This window comes from Symphalangus syndactylus, chromosome 19 (assembly GCF_028878055.3).
Source record: "Symphalangus syndactylus isolate Jambi chromosome 19, NHGRI_mSymSyn1-v2.1_pri, whole genome shotgun sequence".
NCBI classification, from domain to species: domain Eukaryota; kingdom Metazoa; phylum Chordata; class Mammalia; order Primates; family Hylobatidae; genus Symphalangus; species Symphalangus syndactylus.
Window position 1 is genome coordinate 63,445,182 of NC_072434.2, and position 24,686 is coordinate 63,469,867.

At 42.3% G+C, this 24,686-nt stretch overlaps 1 protein-coding gene across 3 annotated transcripts in view; it reads left to right on the top strand.

Moving 5' to 3' along the window:
* The window catches only part of TGFB2 (transforming growth factor beta 2), a 114,886-nt gene that overhangs the window by 22,137 nt on the left and 68,063 nt on the right, over positions 1-24,686 (top strand). Inside the window, exon 6 of one of the 3 annotated variants that reach the window (XM_063613935.1) lies at positions 11,723-11,806. The exons of the other annotated variants lie outside the window; for them this stretch is intronic. Coding sequence (XP_063470005.1) covers positions 11,723-11,806 — 84 coding nt within the window. The remainder of the gene's footprint in view (positions 1-11,722; positions 11,807-24,686) is intronic. 3 annotated transcript variants of the gene reach the window in all.

A 24,686-nucleotide genomic window follows, 5' to 3' on the forward strand; every position in this document is an offset into this window, starting at 1 on the left:
AGTTGGGTCGTCTTTGTTGCCAAGTGAGGCCAGCCAGCTTTATGCCTCTCCTGAGAAGATCCCACCCGATGAAAGAGGGGCTGTGCAGAGGTTGGGGGGCAGGTGGGGACCTCTCCACCTCACAGAAGGAAGGGGTTGGGGGAGCCCACTGTGTCTCCACAGCAACCCCTGTGGTCTACTCGAGGAGTTGCACTTTTTGAATGATGACTTCTCCCTGGTGAAAAGATGGTGATGTAACCTAGTTGCAGCATCTTTCATATAAAGATATGAAAGAATGACAGATCATTTTTCCTAGAGGAAACTGAGATGTGAAAAAAGGGCTAATGACTCACTGTTGAACCCACATCAAATCTGGGTTAGAACCAAGGAGGTCACTGACTTGTAGGCCTTCGCCCAGAGATTACAACACACTTTAGGCTGCATATTTAGAAGGTTCGAGAAATTAGAGTGGAGGCTCCTGGCCCTGGGAGAGGTGTGCAGGGTCACCACTGGAGTGGGACTCTGGCCCACTGCCACTCCAGCCCGCCTCCCCCTGCCCCTTGCCCACCGCACTCACCCCCCCACCCCGCCCCATTATAGGTTCAGGAGTAAGGTGAGCAGCCCAGCAAGAGACTGCATGGAAGAGCTCTGGAAATAACCCTTTCCGCTATCTTGATGTAGCATGTCCGGTACTGATGGGCTCCCGGAGAGAGGATTTGGATTTGCCAGATGTGCTTGCTCTATTTAGGCAGCACTTCTGCTCAAGGGTGTATTCCATTTTGCAGATTCTGCACAGCTTGACGAAATGTGGCTCTGCCTGAGATAAACAAATGTCCATTGTCATTTTGAAGGCATATGAGTGCTTTCATTTTAAAAAATATCCTTTAAACAATGGCAGTTTTTAACCTGGGAATTCAACATTCTCCAGGTATTTTATTTTAGATTTAATAATATGTTAGGGGATTCTTTGATGGGTTTGTTTAGACTGAAAAGTTTGCTTCTGTCATTTGTTTGGAATAAATTTGCATCATGCTACAACCACAAGCTGCTTTTGATGGTTGGCTGTTTTGTTTCTTTTCAAAGTGCTGATATCCAGAAGTGGGTGTTTAACTGCACCACACTCTCACCACTACCTTACTTCCTGAATTGGCTTGGTGGTCTTTACTCTGAATAAAACTTCCCCTTGGCCTCTTCTCCACCATCTCTAAATTGCCTTCTTTTCCTTCGTTGTGATGGAATGTCTGCAATGGATGGATGGTCGCGTGCTCACATATCATGTCCCATTTGATACTCTACTGAGTTTGTGGGAGACAGCACCCCCTTTACTTAACCAGGCCTCAGTTTCTTCCCTTGTAAAGATGAAGAAAGTAACACTCGCCTTCTAGCATTGTAAGGATTGATGATGACATATGTGAAGAAGCACCTAGTGCAGCTGCTTCTGGCATGGAGTAGGCCTTCTTTGCCTGGCAGCAATTCTCTGAGTCTCAAATGCCTTTGACTTTAGGGTGTACCATTATTTTATGTGCCACTAAGAAAAAAAATCACTCCAGTGATCATGCCATTGATTTTAAGAGAGGGTCTGGATTTTAGAGAGATGAAAATGTGATTATAAGCGATACCCTGGGAACCACTTCCATGAACCTCGGATGTCTTGGAACCCCCAGCTCATTCTTTCCTTTGCGATAGTTACCCTCAGTGGATCTCTTTCCTTTGGTCGCTCAGATTGTTCCTTAGGTGGCCTCTGCCACTTCAGGGCAGGGATGGGATGGGACTGGAAACAGAGAACATAGGGTTGGTAATTCACCATGTCTAGCACTATCTAGTTCTCCTATGAGAAGGCCTGAGAGTTTAGGCTATTAGATTCAGGCCTTTCAGGGTCTGGTCCCTCCTCCTTGCTCAGCCCCTCCTCTCACTAAATCCCTGCATGAAAACTATACTCCAGTCACATTGTCCTCTTTGCCTTTACCCAAATGGGCGATTTATTTTCATGCCTCTGGGGTCTTTGTTTATGCTGTTTCTTCTACATAGAGATCTATCTTTTCACACCTTTAAAAATCCTTCTGCCTGGTGTGGTGGCCCACGCCTATAATCTTAGCACTTTAGGAAGCTGAGGCGGGAAGATCACTTGAGGGCAGGAGTTGAAGACCAGCCTGGGCAACATAGCAAGATCTTGTCTCCACAGAGAATTTAGTTGGGCCTGGTGGTGTGTGCCTGTAGTCCTAGCTACTTGGGAGGCTGAATCAGGAGGACTGCTTGAGCCTAGGAGTTTGCGGCTGCAGTGAGCTATGATTGCCCCGCTGTCCTCCAGCCTGGGCAACAGAGCGTGACCCTGTCTCTAAACATAACAAAATAAAACAAAATATTTCTGGGCGTAGTCAGATGCCACCTCCTTAGAAAACCTTCCTTGATTGTCCTAGTCTTATTTAATTAGCTCTTCCTTTGCACTCTTACTATACCAATGGTTATGTCTATCTCTCCCTCTTCTCTTTTGATCTTAGTAAGATCTAACTCTGTTCTGGGCTGTCTTCTTCATTGGTTTGTAGACTGCCCCAGGAACAGAAATCAAGTCTAACTTATCTATATTCTTATAGGACTTAGCATATTGTGTTTGATCAAGGAATGTTTGGCAAATGAATGAGCATTCCCTTTAAAGAATAAGATTGAACTACAGGAAGAAGAAGAATCTGTGAGTTCAAGGAGGTGTCAGGGCCAGGAGATGTGGAGAGATGAAATGTTCTGACCTTCATTATCAGGGAAAATGTGTCTGATGGGTCATGTCGCTATGCTAAAGAGCACAGGGCTTCTCATAACCATATATTTTCTGTTTCCAATTCTCAGATAATAATGAAGTTGGTGATAATGATGATTAAAGCTAACCTGTATTGAGGACTTCTTACAGGCCAAGCATAGCTAACCTTTATTGAAGACTTATAGGCCAAGCATAGTTTTAAATATTTTACATGTACGTACTCTTTAATACTCACAAGCAATCCTATGAGGTTAATACTCATATTGTCCCTTTGACAGCTGAGGAAATGGAAATAGCTATTTCTATTAGTGATGTGTTATGGAAATTAGACTTTCAGCCACCACAGGTAATGGAAGCCCTAATACAGAGCCCAGGAAATAGAGAGCATGACCTTTCTTGCCCTCTTGATAAATGATGTAATACATACATGAGAGAATGGTGACTCTCCTCTGTTAACAAGAATTACATTCACAAGCGCTGAGAAAATATACCTCTGAAGCACACAACCTGGGTTTTCTTTTCTTGCCTCGAACACATTCAACTTTTATTTATGCACTTAATTGATACAAAAAGTGTGATTTTTTAAGCCTTCGATTGTTTCTGTTTGTTTGTTTGTGAGACGGAGCCTTGCTCTGTTGCCCAGGCTGGAGTGCACTGGCACCATCTTGGCTTACTGCAACCTCTGCCTCCCGAGTCCAAGCGATTCTCCTGCCTCAGCCTCCTGAGGAGCTGCGATTACAGGCATGTGCCACCACGCCCAGCTAATTTTTGTGTTTTTAGTCAAGATGGGGTTTCACCATGTTGGCCAGGCTGGTCTCGAACTCCTGATCTCAAGTGATCCACCCCCCTCGGTCTCCCAAAGTGCTGGGATTATAGGCCTGAGTCACCGTGCCCAGCCTTGGTTTTGTTTTTGAACTGCAATCATTTTCCTCACAAAAATTTTGATAAATTTTATTGATAGGATATTCCTGTTTCAGAGAATTAATTTATTTGGGAAGACAAGATGATATACAATGAGCATGATGACTTTGGAGCTAGACAGACCCATTAAATAAAGAAAGGAGAATAAATAAATGGGAATTGTACCAAAGGAATCTCAAAGGCTGAAAGGGAAGCGGTAACATCAAAGACAAGAAATCCTACTCCAGGCCTGTGGCAATTGTTAAAGAGTGGTCCTGTTTTGGTTAGCAACTTGGCTCTCTCAGTGCAAGTTATTAAAACTGCCTCATTGATATTTAAGTTGCTTCCTACTGAATTCAGATCTTGGCTCTGCTGTTGTCGGCTTTGCAGCTGGATTTGAAACCTCCCTTCACTTAGCCCAGCCTCAGTTTCTTCATTGGTAAAGAAGAACATCAACTTTCTAGGGGTTGTAAAGGATGATGTGTGTGAAAAAGCACCTGGTGCAGCTGCTTCTGGCCTTCTTTGCACAGCAGCTATTATTCATCGAATCGCATTGACTTTAAAATGCAACATTATTTTATGTGCCACTAACAAAGAAATATCACTGCCCATTTAACTGTTAGTTATAACGTTAACTAAATATCACTGCCAGTTAACTCAGCCATTGATTGTAAGAGAGAATCTGGATTTTAGAAATAATAGAATATGAAAAATATATAGAATCAGTGAAATCACATAAATGTATGTGAAATGAAAGAATAGCAGTCTGTGTGCACATGGTATAGAGTGCTGTAGCAGAAGTACATGGAAAATGAAATTAAGTGGAGGCATGACATCTGCCCTCAGAAATGTTTTCTAGTTAATGAATGTTAGGAACCCATCTGTGGAATCAAGAACAGGAGATCCACATAGTGTATACTCCTCCCAGCGAGAGTCTTGAAAATCAAAAATTTCTTGTTTTTATTTTATTTTTGACATCTCAAGATTTACCATTTGTTTCAAAGGGTATATGCATTTTTAGGGGAATTTTTTTTTTTTTTTTTGAGACAGTCTCACTCTGTTGCCCAGGCTGGAGTAAGTGGCACAGAGGTGGCTCACTGAAGCCTCCATCTCCTGGGCTCTAGTGATCCTCCTGCCTCAGCCTCTAGAATAGTTGGGACCACAGGCATGCACCACCATGCCTGGCTAATTTTTTCAATTTTTTGTAGAGCTGGGGTCTCATCATGTTGCTCAAGCTGGTCTTGAACTCTTGGCCTGAAGCAATCCTCCTGCCTCTGCCTTCTAAAGTGCTGGGAATCACAGATGTGAGCCACCGCACCCAGCGGGAAAAATTGTTTAACTATTTGTACTGATCTCTGAAGGTGCATGTGTGTCACATAGTACTTGCCTCTTTATTTTTCTGGATCCCAAAGTCCAAAATCAAAGAACAGAGGGGATGTTGCCTATAAAAGGCTGACATGCAGACAGGGCTTCTTTGTAATGTGCTTCTGGGGCTGGTTTCGCTTCTCCTCACAGGTGCCCTGTCTCTCATCACCTCCACTAGTTGAAAAGAAGCCAGGACATTTGGAGTCAAGGCTGAGGCAGGTCAGGCAGCTGTGGTTATACTCATGTAGACCTCATTTCACCTCCACGACCAAGCACTGGCCACAGCCGCCTCTTACCCTTCAGGCAATTCATTTTAAAGGAGGCTTTAGCAATAGTATGACATTACGGTATAGAAATCTAAAAGAGGAGGCCGGGTGCAGTGGCTCACGCCTGTAATCCCAGCACTTTGGGAGGCTGAGGCGGGCAGATCACCTGGGGTCAGGAGTTTGAAACCAGCCTGGCCAATATGATGAAACCCTGTCTCTACTTAAAATACAAAAATTAGCCAGGCATGGTGGTAGGCGCCTGTAATCCCTTGGGATTACTTGGGAGGCTGAGGCAGGAGAATTGCTTGAACCCGGGAGGCAGAGGTTTCAGTGAGCCAAGATTGCACCACTGCAGTCCAGCCTGGGAGACAAGAACAAGACTTCATCTGAAAAATGAAAAAAAAAAAAAAAAAGAAATCTCAAAGAGGAAGCTGGATGAGATGAAGGGGAGGGGCTGGTCGAGAGTCACTGCAGAGGGTTTGAGGTGTAGAAATGATATCAGAGAGGGGAAGCCACACTAAGGCCTTGGGTAGTTGTTCACAGTGCAACATATTCTCTCAGTGAGTTGGCATCCAGGCTTTCCTGGGGCAACCTGGTAACACCACTTCAGTGATGTGGAAAAACATTGCTGTCCAAGAGGAACTGAATTCACTGGCTTTAGTGTCTGTTAGGAGGGAAAGCCTTGTCGTGCTGAGAAAGCGATCCTCCCTGGGCCGGGACCATCCCTTCATTCTCTCAAATGAACGCTTGGATTTGTTACCGCCTGATAAGTCAGAAATGTTTGGCTTACATGTTCCCTTAACCACAATGACTTGAGGAACTTAAGGCAAATGGAAAATGCTTCCTGGATATTGTAAAGTCCAAACCTTCTGGAAATAGTTTGAATGCATTTCCATCCCTCCACAGGCAGCTGTTTTTCTCTCACACCAGCATGTTCCACTAGCGTGTCCCTGTCCCTCAGGCCTTCCAAGCTACCTATACGTCGGTAATTATGAAACAGGTTATTTCTGAAAAAGAGACGCTGCGTTTCTGAAGAAAAAGTCATGGAACAGCTATTTAAGAATAACACTGCTCTTCTGGAGTTGTCGTTTCAGGAAGTACTGTAGCATCTTTTTGGTTTTCCGAAAGAAAAAGAAAAACGTTGTGACTGTGACTTTGGCTCTGTTTATTTTGCTTTTCTTATCTAACCCACACGACACTGACAAATATCACATCTGTCTTGACAAGCTAGTTTGCAAATAACTATTCATTCATAATTTTAGGCTGTTGTAAGAATCCTTATTTGTTATTTCATCTTGTGAGCAAGAATGCAAAATTTGGTTTTGAGAAAGACACTGAAATGACCGCAAGTCCACTGGTCTTTGCAAATCTCTCTATCTGAAAAAGATGACTGTGTACTTTTTAGTGGATTTTGAGAGCACTAAAATATTTATTGTTGCCAAAACATAAATGGGAATTTTCTGAGAAATATAATTTAATTCTAAAATTTTGGATTCATTTCAGTGTTGGTAATGTCAATGCTTCTTAGACCAAGTTTATCAGGGATTTTTCTGTTTACACCAGATGTAGCAGTAACTTTGTCATTTCTTCTATTTCGATTTTTTAAAAATATGATCATTTATTCCCCTATCTATTGGCTTAATCTCATTTTTCACTTTTGCTTTGACATCTTATGGCAATATGACTGAAGTTGTTTCTACTTCCTTTATAGTGAACTCTTTTTTTTTTTTTTTTGAGTCAGAGTCTTGCTCTGTCACCTAGGCCGTAGTGCAGTGGTGCGATCTCAGCTCACTGCAAGCTCTGCCTCCCGGGTTCACGCCATTCTTCTGCCTCAGCCTCCCGAGTAGCTGGGACTACAGGCGCCTGCCACCATGCCCGGCTAATTTTTTTTAGTAGAGACAGGGTTTCACTGTGTTAGCCAGGACCTCGTGATCTGCCTGCCTCAGCCTCCCAAAGTGCTGAGATTATAGGCATGAGCCACCGCAGCCAGCAGTGAACTCTTAGAATAAAACTGCTGGCTTAGAAACTCCAAAAAAGTGTGAATGACTTATTCTGATTCTACTTTAGAAGGAGAAAGAAACAATCACAGATGGAGGACTTTTCTGTGCAAAGGATAGGTGGTTTGGTCAAGGAACGGTCCCCCCGGAGGTCGGTCAGGGCTTTCTGTGGGAAAAATGTTTCTACATTCAAGTTCATCCTTGGCATTTTGGGCTCTGCAGGTTAAAGAGAGGGAGACAGAGGAAGGAGTGCTCCAAACCTTCTGACTCCTACCTGGAAGTAGCCAAGCAGAAGCAAAGCTGAATAATAGCCATGACCTCAGGCTCTGAAGCAGCAGGTTCCACCTTCAGATGTATCTGTTAACCTTCACCACCCTGGGTTGCTTGTACCTGCCTTCACTGTTTTCTATCTGAGATATCTTGAGGCATTTTCAAAACATTAAGTTGTTTTGAATAGTAATTTAGTCACTCATCTCTATCTCTTCATAGTATTAAGCCTTAGGTTATTATATGTGTTAACTAAAGTCACTGATCAGATCTCTAAACTAAGTCCTGAACTGCCACGGTTCCACCTACTAAACTTACACTTTTCTTCTATGTAGAATGAGGTGACCGGTGCTAGTTTGTCCTGGAGAGAGATATATTTCAGAAGAATTCCACTGTCAGAAAATATCACCATCAATAATGAAACTTTGTGTGTAAAGTCATGTCTAATTTTATTAACTGTTTTTCACAAGTACTCCTGACAGAAAGAGGGTCTTGATCCAAGCTGACCCTGAATTGTTATACATTTGTATCGGTTTTCCCTTTCTTGCTGAGAATTCTCTAAGAAGAGTAGAAACTCATTGTAGTTCAGTGTTGGGAGGAATGATTGTACCCACTTACAGAGTTGCTGTATCACAAGAGAGATGCGTTGTTTGTGTGGAGAGGCTGGAGGGATTAGGGCAGGAGCTTATTTGATAGGAGTTTAGTTGTACATTTGTAAGACATCTAATTTTACTTAAGATATCATTGCAGTAAGAATGGCTTTATCTCTATCATATAGAAACTCACACTACACAAAACCACTACCTACTCAGAACAAATAGCCCTTATGAGGGAATAATTTTTCCTTGATTCACCTGATTGGATTGTTTTGAGGTCAAATGAGGTTTTGTAAAAGGCCTTGTTAACCTGTAAGGCACAATAACCTGTACCAGGGTTCTCAAATTTTACCATGCAAAATAATTACTGATGTACCTTTATGAATGTAGATTCCCAAGCCTTTGTCACCCACCCCAATTCAGATTATAGTTCAGTTCGTTTTAAGGTGGGCTCCAGAAACCTGCATCTTGATAAGAAGGCCAGGTGATCCTTCTGCAGATAGTTCAGAAACATACTCAGGAAACACTGTGTATTTTTGTTTTGTTGCTTTATTTCTTAGCTGTGTCATTGCAGGCAAAAATAAACCCCAACATTTTTATAGTTAATTAACTTCATAGTCATTTAATTACTTTGTAAATTACCCATGCAAAGTTTTAATTCTAGGACTGTTTTTATTTTATGACTTGTGTTACCCATAGTCCCCATCATAAATTAGTGAGTGCCTGCGTTCTTCTAAAAACATCATGTTTCTCACATGGACACAGTGAGGGGAACAACACACACTGGGGTCTGTTGGTGGGGAGGGGGTAGGGAGAGCATCAGGATTAATTGCTAATGCATGCAGGGCTTGATACCTAGGTGATGGGGTTGATAGGTGCAGCAAACCACCATGGCACACGTTTACCTATGTCGCAAACCTGCACAACCTGCACATGGATCCTGGAACTTAAAATAAAATAAAATTTAAAATAAAAAAGTTATGTTTGTTAAGACTATAAATGCCTCAGATTTTGAGAATTGTTTACATTTCTTTGTTACAAAGCCTTTTCGCATATATCCAAAGCCTCACTGTTCTAAACAGAGTGTATCCATACCTCATTGCTACTTCAGTGATGTAGATTATTGAAAACTGATTTTTTTTTTCTTTTTTTGAGACGGAGTCTCACTGTGTCGCACAGGCTGGAGTGCAGTGGTGTGATCTTGGCTTACTGCAACCTCCGCCTCCTGGGCTCAAGCGATTCTTCTGCCTTAGTCTCCTGAGTAACTGGGACTACAGGCACGTGGCACCACACCCAGTTCATTTTTGTATTTTTAGTAGAGACGGAGTTTCACCATATTGGCCAGGCTGGTCTCGAATTCCTGACCTCGTGGTCTGCCTGCCTTGGCCTCCCAAAGTGTTGGGATTATAGGCGTGAGCCACTGTGCCCAGCCTGAAAACTGATTATTTTAAAACTAAGGTTTGCTTTCTGTGGACTGAACAATCATTAGCATCCTTACATCTCTATCTCATTCATGGTCTTAACTTCTAAGGCATTGGATCAGCACCAGAGCTCCCTGTCCTCCTGCCTTGCTTAAAAACAAAAAAGAAAGAAAGGAAAGAAGAGATTTTAGTACTGCTTTATAGCAGAGTGAAAGTAAACCAAAGGTGCATACTTGAGAACTGCAGGCTGGAAATTGCAAATGACAATAATTACCTCATCTTATTCCCACACAGACTTCCTATGACCTGGGTGACCTTGGGATCTGAATTCTGTTTAATAGAATTGTCCCTCTTCTGCACCACGGCGTACACTGGCCTGAAGAAGGTGCTGTTTCCCAGGAAAAGCACTTAAATCCCCCCAAGAAATGCATAGGGCCATAGTTCGAAGAAAAAGTATTGCTAACCAAGTGACTTACTCTGCATATTCTACCTTTCTCTGGTTGTATTCTTTGAGATTTTTATTTAAGATAACTTTCAGCATCTCTTTTTAAAGGTCAGATACGAATGAGAAAACTTTGTTTGACTTGTTAATCTTGTGACAAACAGTTTATATCCAGTGTAGCTTCCTGTCTTTGCTGACTGGTTATTTGAGGGAATTTTCTTCCTGTAAGACTGTGGAGAAGCCTCTAAAAATAAACAGCATGGTTTCTTATTGGTGGGAACATATGTGAGCAGATGTCAGCTGGAAGCAGCATATGGTGGCAACATGATAGCAGTATGTGCTTATAGAATCCCTGCTGTTGGGTCTTCGTCTTCCATGCCACACTGGCCAGTCAGAGCCCCATATCTCAGTTAAAGAGTGTTCCTCCTAGAAGGTGTAATCCATACATTTGTGAAAAATCTGCCACTGGGATCTTGATAGTGGGCTGAATATTGGACACGGTAAGTTCCAGAGTATGGAAAAAGTCTTTGCTATCCATTTAAAAATTGAGTGATAAGAGGCACACATATGGAAAAAAAAAAAATTAAGAGAAAAGTCCACAAAGCCTTTGTCTTGTGTTGAAAGTTTTCAAGTCAGGTCTGAATAGTGGCAGTGTTACTTCTAGAAGACGTGCCCTATAAAAATGGAAGGTGCATGGACTCTTAAAGTATGTTAGGAGCCAGGAAAGAATGATATTCGTACCAGGCCTTAATAGGCAGTCAGGGCTTCTTTTGTCACACAAGTTAGACAACTGCTCATATTCCTTGACCACCTTTTATTTGTCAGTCTGTTTTAAATATATCATCTCATTTCAATTTTATAAAAACCCTCGGAGGTAGGGTTATGTCTGCCTCATCTTACAGACTTCTCCATGGATTCACAGGAAATCAGTGACAGAACAGGGGTTTGAATTCACATCTTCTTCTGCAAAAATTCTATATTTTTATTGACCCTTCCACCAATAGAAAAACTTTTGAACACTCAGCAATATTTCCTCTTCAATTTGAGGTATTTTGGGGCGGGGGAGGGAGTGTGCTTTCTTTTCTAAGAATATGGTGGGCAAAATACAAATTGGGTTTCTGTTACTTTAAAGAAAGCGAAGTTCAAATTTTCCAGATGTAATAACTATCGTGGAAGATGCGTTTAGTCCATTTCAGAGAGCCCTAGCTTTTTGAACTGTAGGTAAGTAGCCCCAAACCAATATTCACTTGTATTTTTGACTCATTCAAGAAGGAGTTTTCACATGCGGGTTAGAAATAATGACAGGTGGTTTTAAGAACACTGAAATCTAGGCCAGCCAAATGAAAACCAAAGTTTTATTCTTAATCGGTAGGCTGTCTTTTGTCAAAGGAGGTCAAAGCCTTTCTTATTCATCTTTAATATAAATCAAGGTATTTATTTTACCGTTTCAGTATGTAAATTGTACGCTGTTATTTTAACATCAGAATGTGCTAAAGGGAAAATTGAATTCAGGAGTCTGACTGCTGGTTAAGGGATGCCAGAAGATCTGGGACTAGAATCTGGAATCCTCCTTAGATCCTCAGTGTCTAATCCCCTAGCCCCAGGTAGCAGGGACCTTATTTCTGGGGAAATGATAAGAACATTCAATGAGTCTCTCTTCTACTTTGAATCTTTGTATAGTTCTGTGCCAGACATCTCTTCAGTAAAATAGCTAATGACTGTGCTTTTTAAAACTCCTAGCTGTCTGCCCAGTTGTTACAACACCCTCTGGCTCAGTGGGCAGCTTGTGCTCCAGACAGTCCCAGGTGCTCTGTGGGTACCTTGGTGAGTACACTTGTCTGCTTTATTCCTCGTTTGACATAGTTATATCAAATCCATCTTTAGTGTTTGTCTCCTGTGGGGAACTTGCCAGAGGCAAGATGAGATTCTGAAATGCAGCCTTGTAGCTGAGCGATCACAAAGGTGCCTAGAATTTTTTTTAGTAAGAGTTTACATGAGAAAAACTGATGAATAGCTTTGAAGTAATACAATGACTATATTGCAGCATGTAAAAGAATGACTTGTGGGGATGAGATATGTGTTTTAGGGGTCACAGAGTGATTTGACATACACCTTTCCTGATCCCCATGGAGGCCACTCTCTGGAGGGTTGGACAGCATGGCCTGAATATCAAGGGGATGTTCCTTTTTATATCTTATTTGTATCTATGTTCTTGTTCTTGACACGTAGTAGTTGTTCAATTAATGTTTCTTGTCCTGAACCAAAGTGAAAGGAGATTTTCTCTCCTTGAAGGTTCTAGAGCAAGCTTGTCCAACCCTCAGCCTGCATGCATCCCAGGATGGCCTTGAATGCAGCCCAACACAAATTTGTCAACTTTCTTAAAAAATTATGAGATTTTTTTTGCAATTTTTTTAAAGCTTATCAGCTATCATTAGTGTTAGTCTATTTTATGTGTGGCCCAAGACAATTGTTATTTTTCCAGTGTGGCCCAGGGAAGCTGAAAGATTGGATGCCCCTGCTCTAGAGGGAGACCTGTCGGGGAGTTATGCTGCTGATTATTTGTGACCTTTGTATTGACATGTCTGGTTTGCATAAGGAAATGGATCATCATGGGTCAGGCCCTCAGCTAACTGGACATGTGAGCTTGCCACTTGCTCAAACCACTTAGCCCTGACCCTCGGAGCAGGTGCAAGCTCCTCAGAGCCAGCACCAGGTGTTAGGCTGAGGGGTACAAAAGCCAGAGGTCCTCACCCCTTTCTTATTGGGAACACTGATTAATTCAGCCATTTATTGAATGCTTACTATATGCTGGACAATGAGTCCACAACAAAGAGTAGAGCTTGGGTGATCCCGACACTCAAGGAATTCAGTGGCTAAAGTTATCCCTGAACCATGCTCAGGAAAAAAGGAAACAGACTTGCAATTCTGGCATTGGTTCACTGCATATTTTTGAGGCCCTGAGAAGGTTTGGATTATGTTGATTCTAAGTGTGGGTGGAGGTCCCAGCTAGAGACAAAAGAAATGTTTTTATTATCTTAGGAAAAGCCTAGGTCACTGGATACCCTATTCTGCAATGATTCATGCCTACACATTGTTGCTTAGAAATCAGTATAGTTTATTTCCAGTGACCTAAGCTGGGGTTTCCTCAAAAAGTACTCATTCTGTTGAGAATATACATTGATTTTAGTACAGAAAGCCTCAAAGTGGCTAGAAGCTGCAATGTGAATAAAAAGAGTGAAAAGTTTAATCATGTCTTTAAAGCTCCCATTTGTGAGTCATTACGTTTTGTTTTTATACTCTAAATCCTAATTTTATTTCACTAGCTAAACCAAGGAGTTAAACATCTGATTTTCTCCCCCCAGCTAACTGGCTATTTGGAAAGGAAAACAGGAGGGAATGAGAGAAAGAAAACGTTTGTTGAATACCCCCTATGTCCCTGGTACTTAAGACACATCATCCTAATTTTCCCCACATCGGTTGGTCAGGGAGGGCCAGAATGACGATCCCCATTTTTTAGGAAATTGTGGTTTGGAGAGGTAAACACCTTGTCCTTGGTCACAGAGCTGGCTAGTGACAGAGCCAAAATCTGAATTCAGGTCTGGCCCGGATGCCACCATACCACAGAGACCCCAAACTTTTCCCCCCTTTTTTGGCTTTTCCTTTGGAATCCTGTCCTGTTAATTTTGTAACTTTCTTGCCTACTACTTGGGATTAATTTCCTTTTCATCTTTTCCTCCCATAGTAAACAAAGTGAGAGGCCTACCCTGGTTCTTTGGGCGGTTTTTCTTCTCAGACACTCCTCACTTGGGGTTATTTTCGGTCACTTAATTGCTGCGAGCTTTTCTCTTCCTTTGGTGAAAAAACATTGGAAACCCACCCTGCTCCTCAGCGAGTCAGAGAAAATCAGGAGTGTCTGAGGGTGCGGAAGGGGAGATGGGGCGCAAGCTCCACATGGATTCCCACACAGTGGGAGGCTCTTCCACCTTGCCCAGCTCGCAGGCTCTGGAAAAACCCTGCAGACCCCTTTCAGACCTTCCCTGCAAGGCTGCTGAGCAGTGGGGCTCTGCATTTTTTTTTTGTCTCTGTTCTTAGAAATAGTAATTGAGTAAAAATGTAAGTGAGCGTATGCCAGGGGGCAGGCATCCAGGGTCAGGGTGAATTTCTCCATGCTGAGTGTGATTCTGAACACTCGTTAAGTGAAGTTGGCCTGTGCCAAGCAGCTCTAGGGCCATCCCTGTCACCTTGCGTGAACCGCCTCTCCATTCCAAGGAGATGTTGGGAGCGGCTGAAGGGAGCGTGAGGCCTGTGGCGCCTCTTGCTTTTCTCACTCTCTAACCTGGGTGTTGTTGATAACGACGTGTTCTGACACTGACAATTGGACTGGCAGCTCTGATGCTGCATCAGCTTTAAATTAAATACCCTGGAGGAGAAAATAGTCCATGCTCCTCACAGCCATGTGACTGCGAAATCATTTTTCTCTTTTCAAGCTTATTATCCCCAATAATATTGGTTAAGATGTGGTTAGCTTGCCTAAAGGTTTTCCTATTAAGACATAAGAATCCAGTGTGTAAGCAGTAGAGATAAGTCTGTCTGTGAAGGAATGGATTAATAGTCATGAAGGCAAATATAATTTTTTAAAAAGAATATTTACTGAATAAGAGGCTTTTAAGTAACTTGGTTAAGATTTAAAGGTGGCATTTCTCTCTCTCTCTCTTTTTTTAGAGACAGAGACCAGGTCTCTCTGTTGTCCAGGCTGGAGTGTGGTAGCATGATCATAGCTCACTGTAACCTCTAACTCCTGGGCTCAAGCAATCCTCCCACCCCAGCCTCCTGAGTAGCTAGGACTACAAGTGTGCACCACCACACTGGCTACTTAAAAAAAAAAATTTTTTTTTAGAGATATGGTCTTGCTATATTGCCCAGGCTGGACTCAAACTTCTGACCTCACACAAGCCTCCTGCCTCAGCCTTCTGAAGTGCAGGGATTATGACATGAGCCACTGTGCCTGACCCGAGGTGCTGTTTCTCAAAGTGTGATATGCATTTCTGTCTCCTGGGACATCCATCAGATTTCTTGGCCCCATTTCAGAGCTGCCAAGTCAGAATCACTGGAGTGGGTGGAGCTGAGGACTCTGCACATTTTAAACAGGCACTGCAGGTGCTTCTGACCTCACTAAAGCTTGCAGCTGCTCAAGTCAAAGGATGCTCTGATTATGCACATCTGTTTACTCAGTCATACCACATGGATGGATTCAGATCCAGTGGACTCTCTGTTTGATCAGCTGGTCCTTCAAGTGTGACCCTGAACCTACAGCCCCTGTGGAGTTTTTGCCATGTGCTTTCCATTTTCCCAAATGCAGGCAAATATTGAGGTAGTTATTAATAATATTACTTGTTATTAATAGTACCACACATACCCTCTGCTCACTGTTCATCATAGAGAACAATGAGTGTGCAAGGAAGTAAATTAATCATGTGGGTGGGTGTTGGATGCCTAGTTTGGAAGTTATGTATTTCTGCACTCAAATGCCTTCAACTGAGCAACTGTAGAGTGGGGAAGGGACTTTCAAAGCTAGTGTTTAATGCATAAGTGACACATATCATGTATAAGGTAATGTGTAATTCCCTGAGGTAGCGTTTGGCCAAAGCGCTGCTGACCTCTTGATGGCCTGAATCCTGTTCTGAGACATTCCATGGGGTAAGGACCTAGCAAACAATGGAATGTAAACTTTACTATCTCAGCCAAACTCGGCTTTGGGTAACTGCAGGTTTCTCTTTCCAAATAGTGTTTTGTTCAACCAGAGGCATTAGAGCAGGCAAGAATCTGACCAACCTATTAAGAAGAAAAGTTAATGATAAATCACTTGGTATTTTCTTTGTGCAACCCTGTGCCTCCTGGTATTCTGATGTTTTTGAACCACCTAGTACTTTGAAGACAACTGTACAGTATGGATATTCTATAACTACTATAGATTTTTTGGCTATTGAACTGTTTACAGAAATACCCAGTTCTCGTATGTGGTCTACATGACTAAATAGCCCACATGGCTATTGAAGTGTGAGAAAAATGACTTGATAGTATTCACTTTACTTCTGCATAAGTCTTCAGTTAAAAGAGCTGTACATTAACTACAAATATAGATATAATTTTAAGATAAATGTCAAATGCATGTAGAGACCTTGGAAGAGAAAGGTGGAGAGGGCATTCATTTTTTTCTTCTTCTTCTTTTTGAGACGGAGTCTTGCTCCTCACTCTGTCACCAGGCTAGAAGGCAGTGGTCCATCTCAGTTTACTGCAACCTCCACCTCCCAGGTTCAAGCAGTTCTCCTGCCTCAGCCTCCCGAGTAGCTGGGACTACAGGCGCACGCCACCACGCCCAGCTATTTTTTGTATTTTTAGTAGCGACAGGGTTTCACCATCTTGGCCAAGATGGTCTCGATCTCTTGACCTCGTGATCCGCCTGTCTTAGCCTCCCAAAGTGCTGGAATCACAGGCATTAGCCACCGCGCCTGGCTGAAGAGAGGACATTCTCATGATGTATTAGTTCATTCAACTGTATTTATTTTATTTTATTTTGAGACGGAGTTTCACTCTTGTTGCCCAGGCTGGAGTACAGCAGCATGATCTTGGCTCACTGCGACCTCCACCACCCAGGTTCAAGCAATTCTCCTGCCTCAACCTCCCAAGTAGGATTACAGGCACACACCACCATACCTGGCTAATTTTTGTATTTTTAGTAGAGTCGGGGTTTCACCATGTTGGCCCTGCTGGTCTTGAACTCCTGAACTCAGGTGATCCACCCACCTTGGCATCCCAAAATGCTGGGATTACCGGCATAAGCCACCGTGCCCAGCCTATTCAGCTGTATTTGAGTATTTACTTGTATCAGGCAGCAGTCTAGCTGCTAGTGAATAAAATAGCAAAAATCCTTGCCCTTGGGGAGCTTACATTCTGGTGGCATAAGATAGATAATTAATAATAAAGATGAAATAAGAATTTAGAATTGGATAAATGTTTTGCAGGGGAAGTAGAGATTGGTCACGGGGATGAGGAGGCGAGGTGCAATTTTATATAAGCTGGGCATGGATGAGTTTGTTAAGAAGGCAGTGCGTGTAAGCAGACACTTGAAGGAGGTTAGAGAGTAATCTGGGACTACCTGGGGAAGGGCGTTCTATTCTGTTCCATTCTGGCAGAGGGAATAGCTGGTTCTGTTGTGACATGTTCAAGGATTGTCAAAAGTATCCTAGGGATGAGATTAGAGAGATAATGAGGGATAAGTGATGTGGGGCCTTGTAGGCCATCATCAAGTCTGTGGCTTTTCCTCTGACTAAAATGGAGAGAAGAGTGGTTTTAGCCAGAGGGCCGTGTGGCTGTTAAGAATAGTATGTTGGGCCGGGCACGGTGGCTCATGCCTGTAATCCCAGCACTTTGGGAGGCCGAGGAGGGCGGATCACGAGGTCAAGAGATCGACACCATCCTGGCCAACATGGTGATACCCTGTCTCTACTAAAAATACAAAAATTAGCTGGGCATGGTGGCATGCATCTGTAGTCCCAGCTACTCAGGAGGCTGAGAGAGGAGAATCACTTCAACCCCAGAGGTGGAGGTTGCAATAAGCCGAGATCGCGCCACTTCACTCCAGCCTGGGCAACAAAGCAAGACTCTGTCTCAAAAAAAAAAAAAAAAAAAAAGAATAGTATGTTGAATGGCCAAGGTGGAAGTAGGAAATTCAGTGAGGAGGTCTTTGTGATGCATCAGGATGGCACTTGGCAACTGCATTTCTATAGCAAGAATCTCAAACAGACCTGCCTTATGCTGAGTTTTTCCTTTAGCAAACAGTTTGATAGGCAGGCTACAGTGGGTTTTATATTTAGAAAATGTTTTTCTGTTTGATGGTTTTTAGTTAATAGTCCTTAGTTATTGGCAACTCACCCCCTTCCTTTCTGAGGAGCAGCAGAAAATAACCCCCTGGGTCCCCCATCTTGTGCTCACGCATGTGGAATGGCAGCTACTGGAGTTCGTACTCACGGTGAAGCCTAGTCATGGCCCTCTTTGACATGATGGCCAGGGACATGTGGCACTATACCCATAGCTGACCATACTTTGGCCTAGGAGAATGTCAAACTACCTTTTCCGGTGTGAAATAGAAAGTCAAGCTTGAAAGCATCCTTCTTTGGATCTGTCCAGCTGTGCTCTGTACATGCAATAGAAGGGCTTTTGCCTAAACTTTGAAATGAGGTCATAAGCCAGAGAATTTGTAAAACTATGTCTCTTATCAGTCAAAAAGAATTTCTGTTGGACTGAAGTTTGCTTTCTAATTCTGAAGTTTTGAACAGGAAGACTTTATACTGGGATGTTGATTTTATTTTTTCATCCATCTGTACAAGAAACATCAATTGAGCCTACTGTGTGCCAGGTGATAGATGTAAGAAAACTGCATAGATCCTGTCCTCAGGGAGCCTGCACTTAGTGAGGAAGTCAGGCAGACTAAACCAACCAAACAGAAACAAAAAGCCAACCCTGTGGTTGATGACATGGAAGGCATCTGAGAGGCCAGAAAAAGAATTGTGCAACTTGGCCTAGTGGTGAAGGAAGCCTTACTGGGGGAGATTATATTTACCTCTTGAAAGATGGCCTTTGAGATTGTAGTTTGGTAGTCATCAAGCAGCAATAGAAAACTGCTTACGTTTTCTGGAAGGAGATTTGCCCCTTCATGTAATTTCTTTCTCTGTGAGTTTGCATGACAACTGTCTTAATGAGTCATGAAACACCAAGAAATGCTTAGTGTGGTCTTTGAAAAAATTGATGTATTCTTACAAGGGAACAACTTTGAAATACTGAGACTAGAGAATAGGACAGTATGGTTACATCAAGTATTTGTTATTCAAAGCTGATATATTCAAGGACATAATGGACCTATTGTATATAGACATCCACGTGATGATATGGTATATTGGGACTCTGGAATTTGGCATTATTTTATAAGCTCAGGGTCACCGTCTACAGCTTTTCTCTCAATCTCAGTGAGCGATAAACAGCACAGGTTTCTCGCATGTTCATATAGATGGCCTTGTGGGATGGCTGTGGCTCTGTTCCATGAGCTCTTTATTCCAGGACCAGGGCTCAGGGAGCAGCCCCTAAACTGGGCATGCTGACCTCATGGCAGAACCAGGAGATGTGGCAGTTGTCTTTACCCACATTCCATTGGCCAAAGCAGGTCACATGGCCACACATGATTTCAGTAGAGTAGGAATTGGGTACAAGGGAGAGAGGCTCTGGGGATGGGCCCAGGGGAGAGGGACAGCCAGCATTTTGAACAAATGATACAATCTACCACAGTGTAGGTGGAGGAGTAGGGGAACAGAGAAAGGTTTCACTCACTTTAAAAAAACTTTGTGGCTGGGCGCAGTGGCTCATGCCTGTAATCCCAGCTCTTTGGAAGGCCCGGTGGGAGGATCACTTGAGCCCAGGAGTTTGAGACAAGCCTGGGCAACATGGTGAAACCCCATCTTTACAAAAAAATACAAAAAATAGCCGGGCCTAATGTGACACGTGCCTGTGGTCCCAGCTATTCAGGAGGCTGAGGTGGGAGGGTCACTTGATCCCGGGAGGTGGAAGTTGCAGTGAGCCGAGATCGCACTACTGCACTCCAGCCTGGGCGACAGAGGGTAGATCCTGTCTCAATCAATCAATCAATCAATCAATAAAAATTTAAAAACAGAAAAGAAAAACTTTCTGTTTTGTGGATATGACATGATTGGATCCAAACTATTGCTGTGTCTGTGGGAATATGGGGCACTTTACTGAAATATGAATATTTACTGCATATTTGGTTGGTTTTGTAAGACATACATGTTATTTCCCTCCATTTTCATTAATGCCATTCTCCTCCAATCAAGATGAGTTTATCTATTTTAAAAGGCCCCGTTGGCAGTATCAGTTTTCTAAAGCAAGTCCTGATACATTATACGGAGTTTATGTATGTCCGGTAGACTCTGAAACTCAGGCTTACCTCCAAAGCACGCAGTGATGTCTTTTAGCCTTAGGTCCTAGATTGTCACTCTGGTCCTGATATGTCTAGCAGTGTCTGATAGATGTTGTCCACAATAAGAATTCAGGTGAGTTTCCATGAGGGTCTGTAGATGTTTAGCTGTTTGCCAGAAGGAGCATAGCTTTCCTGTTTCTTCTCTCTCTTGTGTGAGTTCCATGCCATCTTAAACATTGTGTACCATGTAGTTCCCTAGAATCCCGTCTATAACTTGAACCTTAGTCTCTTGAGAATGACCCACCAGGTTGATTGTTTAGAGTCATGTTCCTACCTGTTGTTTCCAGTGAGCAAACTGGAAAGTAACCCTGCCTGGCATGGGGTATCTGCTGTGTAACCCTCAACACAGTGACAGTGATCTGCTCTGACCGCCCCTGAGCGTGCTAGGTAGCTCAGGGCTTGCAAGTTCATAAATAATTATCTCCACAGCCTATTCTTAGTAGCAACAGATGCTGAGCTTTTCCAGCCTGCTCTCGGGGTCAGTGGTGGGAAAGAGAAGAAAAAAAATGAAAGCATTGTTTTGCACATGGCTGGACATCTGTATTTCTGAATTGCCCTGTTGTGTGTATGATGCAACTGCTGGAGCTGTTTTGCTGAATGTGAACTTTGTCGACCGACTGGAGTCTAAATTGGTTTTGGATCCCTCTGAAATCTAAATGGTCAGACCATATTTTTCTAATATTCAGCTGGATTGTATCTTTGCTCTGAAGTGGAGCTGACTTCATATGTGTTCACAGTGGCAGCAGGGGTTGCTTCTCTGTTTTCCTGGTCTGTGTTGCTTCTTTTCCCAAGACTGCTGCTTACCTTGTCCATTGCCTATACTCAGGAGACCAGGAAAGTAACTCCCTGTGGAACTATGGCCACTGGGACTTCAAGGATCATTAACTCTAGCGTTATTGTTAGGAAGAGAGCAGACTGTTTTTCAGAAATGAAACAGGTGAAGCATCAAGAATAGCTAAACTACTAGGGGCACTGGTACCATGGCAAAGACTTGGACTTGGACTTGGGATATCCAAGCACTTAGGTTCTTTGTTGGGAGCTTTGACAGTCAAGGCTGATGTTTCTGTTTGGTAGCTGTAGTGCAGAGATTCTCAACTTCACTATGTATCAGAATCACTATGTATCAGAGCACTTAACGTATTACTTATATTACTCAGGCCAGAGTCCACCTCCAGAAATTCTGACTCCGTTGGTCTGGAGTGAGACTTGGCATCTTTAGTTTTAAAAAGTTTCCCGGCTGGGCACGGTGGCTCATGCCGGTAATCCCAGCACTTTGAGAGACTGAGGTGGGTGGATCACCTGAGGTAGGGAGTTCAAGACCAGCCTGATCACCATGGACAAACCCCATCTCTACTAAAAATACAAAAAATTAGCTAGGCGTGGTGGCACATGCCTGTAATCTCAGCTACTTGGGAGGCTGAGGTAGGAGAATCGCTTGAACCTGGGAGGCAGAGGTTGTGGCGAGCTGAGATCGCACCACTGCACTCCACCCTGGGCAATAAGAGCAAAACTCTGTCTCAAAAAAAAGTTTCCCAGGAGATTCTAATGTGCAACTGGAGTTGAGAACCTGTATTTTGGGGGCTTACAAAGCTTTTAATAAAACTGTGTGGCTCTGTCTAGATATCCATGTTATGTTTTGAGTGAATTTCTGCATGAAGAAAAGACATCTATTTGGGTGGCGATGTTGATGGATAGGGGCAGTGGATCCTGTCTTTTATAACAATATGATTAGTAGTATGATTATTAATAATAATCTATTAATTAACTATTGTTAATAATACTAAACATCAGTTATGGAATAGTTATATTAAGCTGTGGGCTAATCTCCATATTAGCACTATATATAAACACTATTATTATTCTAAGTTTTATAAATAAGGAAACTGAGATGTAGTAACATCATGTGTAATTTCCTCACGATCACACAGCTGTCTGACTCCAAAGCTCATCCTATTCATCACTCCTCCAAGATGATAAATTTCCATTTAAATAAGGAAAATGTGGATTAAAGAATGAGAAGTCTAAAAAGGAGAATCCTCTGAGTGAGAACCATATGCATCTGTATGTGTCAGGGCATCATTCTCTTCTGATAAAAGGAAAAAAAGACATGTCCAGATGTGTTTCTTTTTTTCTCTTAAATGCAGTATTTTTTTCCTAAGAACCTGTGAAAGTTCAAGGCAGGCAGTAGAACCAAGGGCTTGCATACTGGTATTGGAATTAAGCAGTGGTCTCTGAGCTTAGCTCATGCGTGCTCTTCATGTTCCCCATTAGAAGAATGAAAATAGCTTCTTATGTGAATTTATATGGAGGATGAATGTGTCCTTACAGTTATTTTCTTGTCTAGGCTGGGTAATAATTAGAGTGGGCAATATAAACTCCAGTGTTTTCATTTTGTTCCCTGAATAGGACAACTGTTTTGTTGTTGCTTTTGTTGTTGGCAGATTTGTAAATCAGAGTACATACTTCTTACTTAAAGGACTGTGTTAATTCTCTAATGCCCTGGTAAAAGATTAGAATAGTATCAGCCCCTATCAATAGGCAGGATCCTGGAAATTCTATAGCCAGTTCCTGATAGGCCCCATACTTATGAAGGAATGTTACAGTTGAGGCATCCAATAAACATTTATTAAATGAGAGAGTGAATGAATTTTTGCACATATGTACCATTACAGAAATAGCACCCCGCGTATTGCTAAGGACTTCTTGGGAAATGAGAGTGGTTTTAGTCAATTGCTATGCTCCCAGTTTCTCTACAGGGCCCCCGTGGTCTGCTAACCAACTCCTAATTGCCTACCAGAAGCAGTTCTCTGTACACTAAACATAGCAATATTAGTAGGCTTTTAAAAAATCTTATCATCACAAGCTTCTGTTTGTATCTCTCAACCTTGATGAAAGGAAGCTGACTTTTGCTTTACTCTAAGTAGCATTCTTCATATTACAAGTTAGAAAAAGTTCTGTTGTCCCCAGGGCACATAAGGAACAGGAGAGAAGTTGCTTGCCAGCCCATGTGAAAGATGAGAAGCCCAACTTGGATGCATTCATGTCCCCTGCTACAGGGACACCTGGATGAGACCTTGCTCCCTCTGTGAGTTCAAACTGCTGTCACTGGAGTTACAAAGGGACATTTAGGCATGTGTTCTTGGGTCTGTAGCCAGACAGCACAAGTATTTTTAGGGCTCTTTTTGTCTCAATTTGATTTCTGCTTGAAACTTTAACACATGCAGGCTTCACTGAAATACTTTTAAACTACTCTCTGGGCAGTGTAGGAGGGGTTGGATTAGTACTGCAGCCTTTAAACAGTTCAAAAAAAATTTTTTTTTTTTTTATTGCTAAATATCCAACAGGCTGAACGGAGGAAATTCAAGTCTAACCCTGGAGGGACCCCTGTTTAGTCATCTGTCTAGACAGACGAATTCATATAATGGGCCTCTCTGTTTCTTTTGCTTTGTATAACAGACGGTGGTCCCTTCCTTTAAACTTTGTGAAGATGTCAACCTTTGTTTTTTTTTATCCCAACCTGCTGTTGATAAGCCAAGAAAGTGACTCACACATGAGCCAACAATGACTCTTGAGTGTGACAATTAGTCTTACAATCGAGTAGAAAGAAAATATACGCTTTGCATACAGGGGACCTGAGTAAAATCCTGACTGTGTAACATCGGGAAAGTCAGTTATCCTTTCTGAAATTTGTTTTTTTTGTTGTAAATTGAGAGTTAATTAAAAAAAAAAAAAAAAACTCAACATTACTTCTTAATGGTTCTTCAAAAGAAGAAATTATCTAACACACAAAAATGTTTTTCACATGGTAGAGGCTGAGTAAATTGTCATTCATTCATTCAATCAGTCATTTTAAGGTGATCATTGAAGCCTTTAGCATTTTTGCTTTCTTATTCTGAAAACCATAGAAAGACTAGAAATTCTAGCCCATATTTTAAATCTCATGTCAGCAAATATTGAGAACAGCGAGTGCTTTTTTTTCAAAGTCTAGAAAAGAAGAAAAGTGGTACCAATTTCTGTGAGAGGAAGATAATATTGGAGATAGTATTTTAAAATATGGGATATCGGGGGAGGAGGGAGAGCATGAGGAGGAATAGCTAATGGATGCTGGCCTTAGTATCTAGGTGATGGGATGATCTGTGCAACAAACCACCATGGCACACGTTTACCTATGTAACAAACCTACACATCCTGCACATGTACCCCTGAACTTAAGAAGTTGAAGAAAAAAATATGGGATATCTATAATTTATATTCATAAGTCGAATGTATAGAATCAAAGGGAGGATTGGTGGTTGCCAGGGGCTGCAGCAAGGGGGAAATGAGGAGTTACTAATAAATGGGCATAAAGTTTCAGTTGAGCAAGATTAATAAGATTTAGAGAGCTGTTGCACAATGTTGTATCCACAGTCAACAATAATAGATTGTACACTTAAAAATGTGTTAAGTGCGTACATCTCCTGTTAAGTGTTCTTACACAATGGAATTAAAGATATTGTTAGAAGTGAATAAGGCAGAATGACATTCTTTATCTTGTTAGGAGGGCTGGAAACTCAGACCTTGCATGAAAGGACAATGTGTGTTAGTAACAATTTCTACAACTAGGCGGAACATCAGCCACCTCACTTCCTTGTCATTTCACTTTAAGCTCTGCCTGGATGG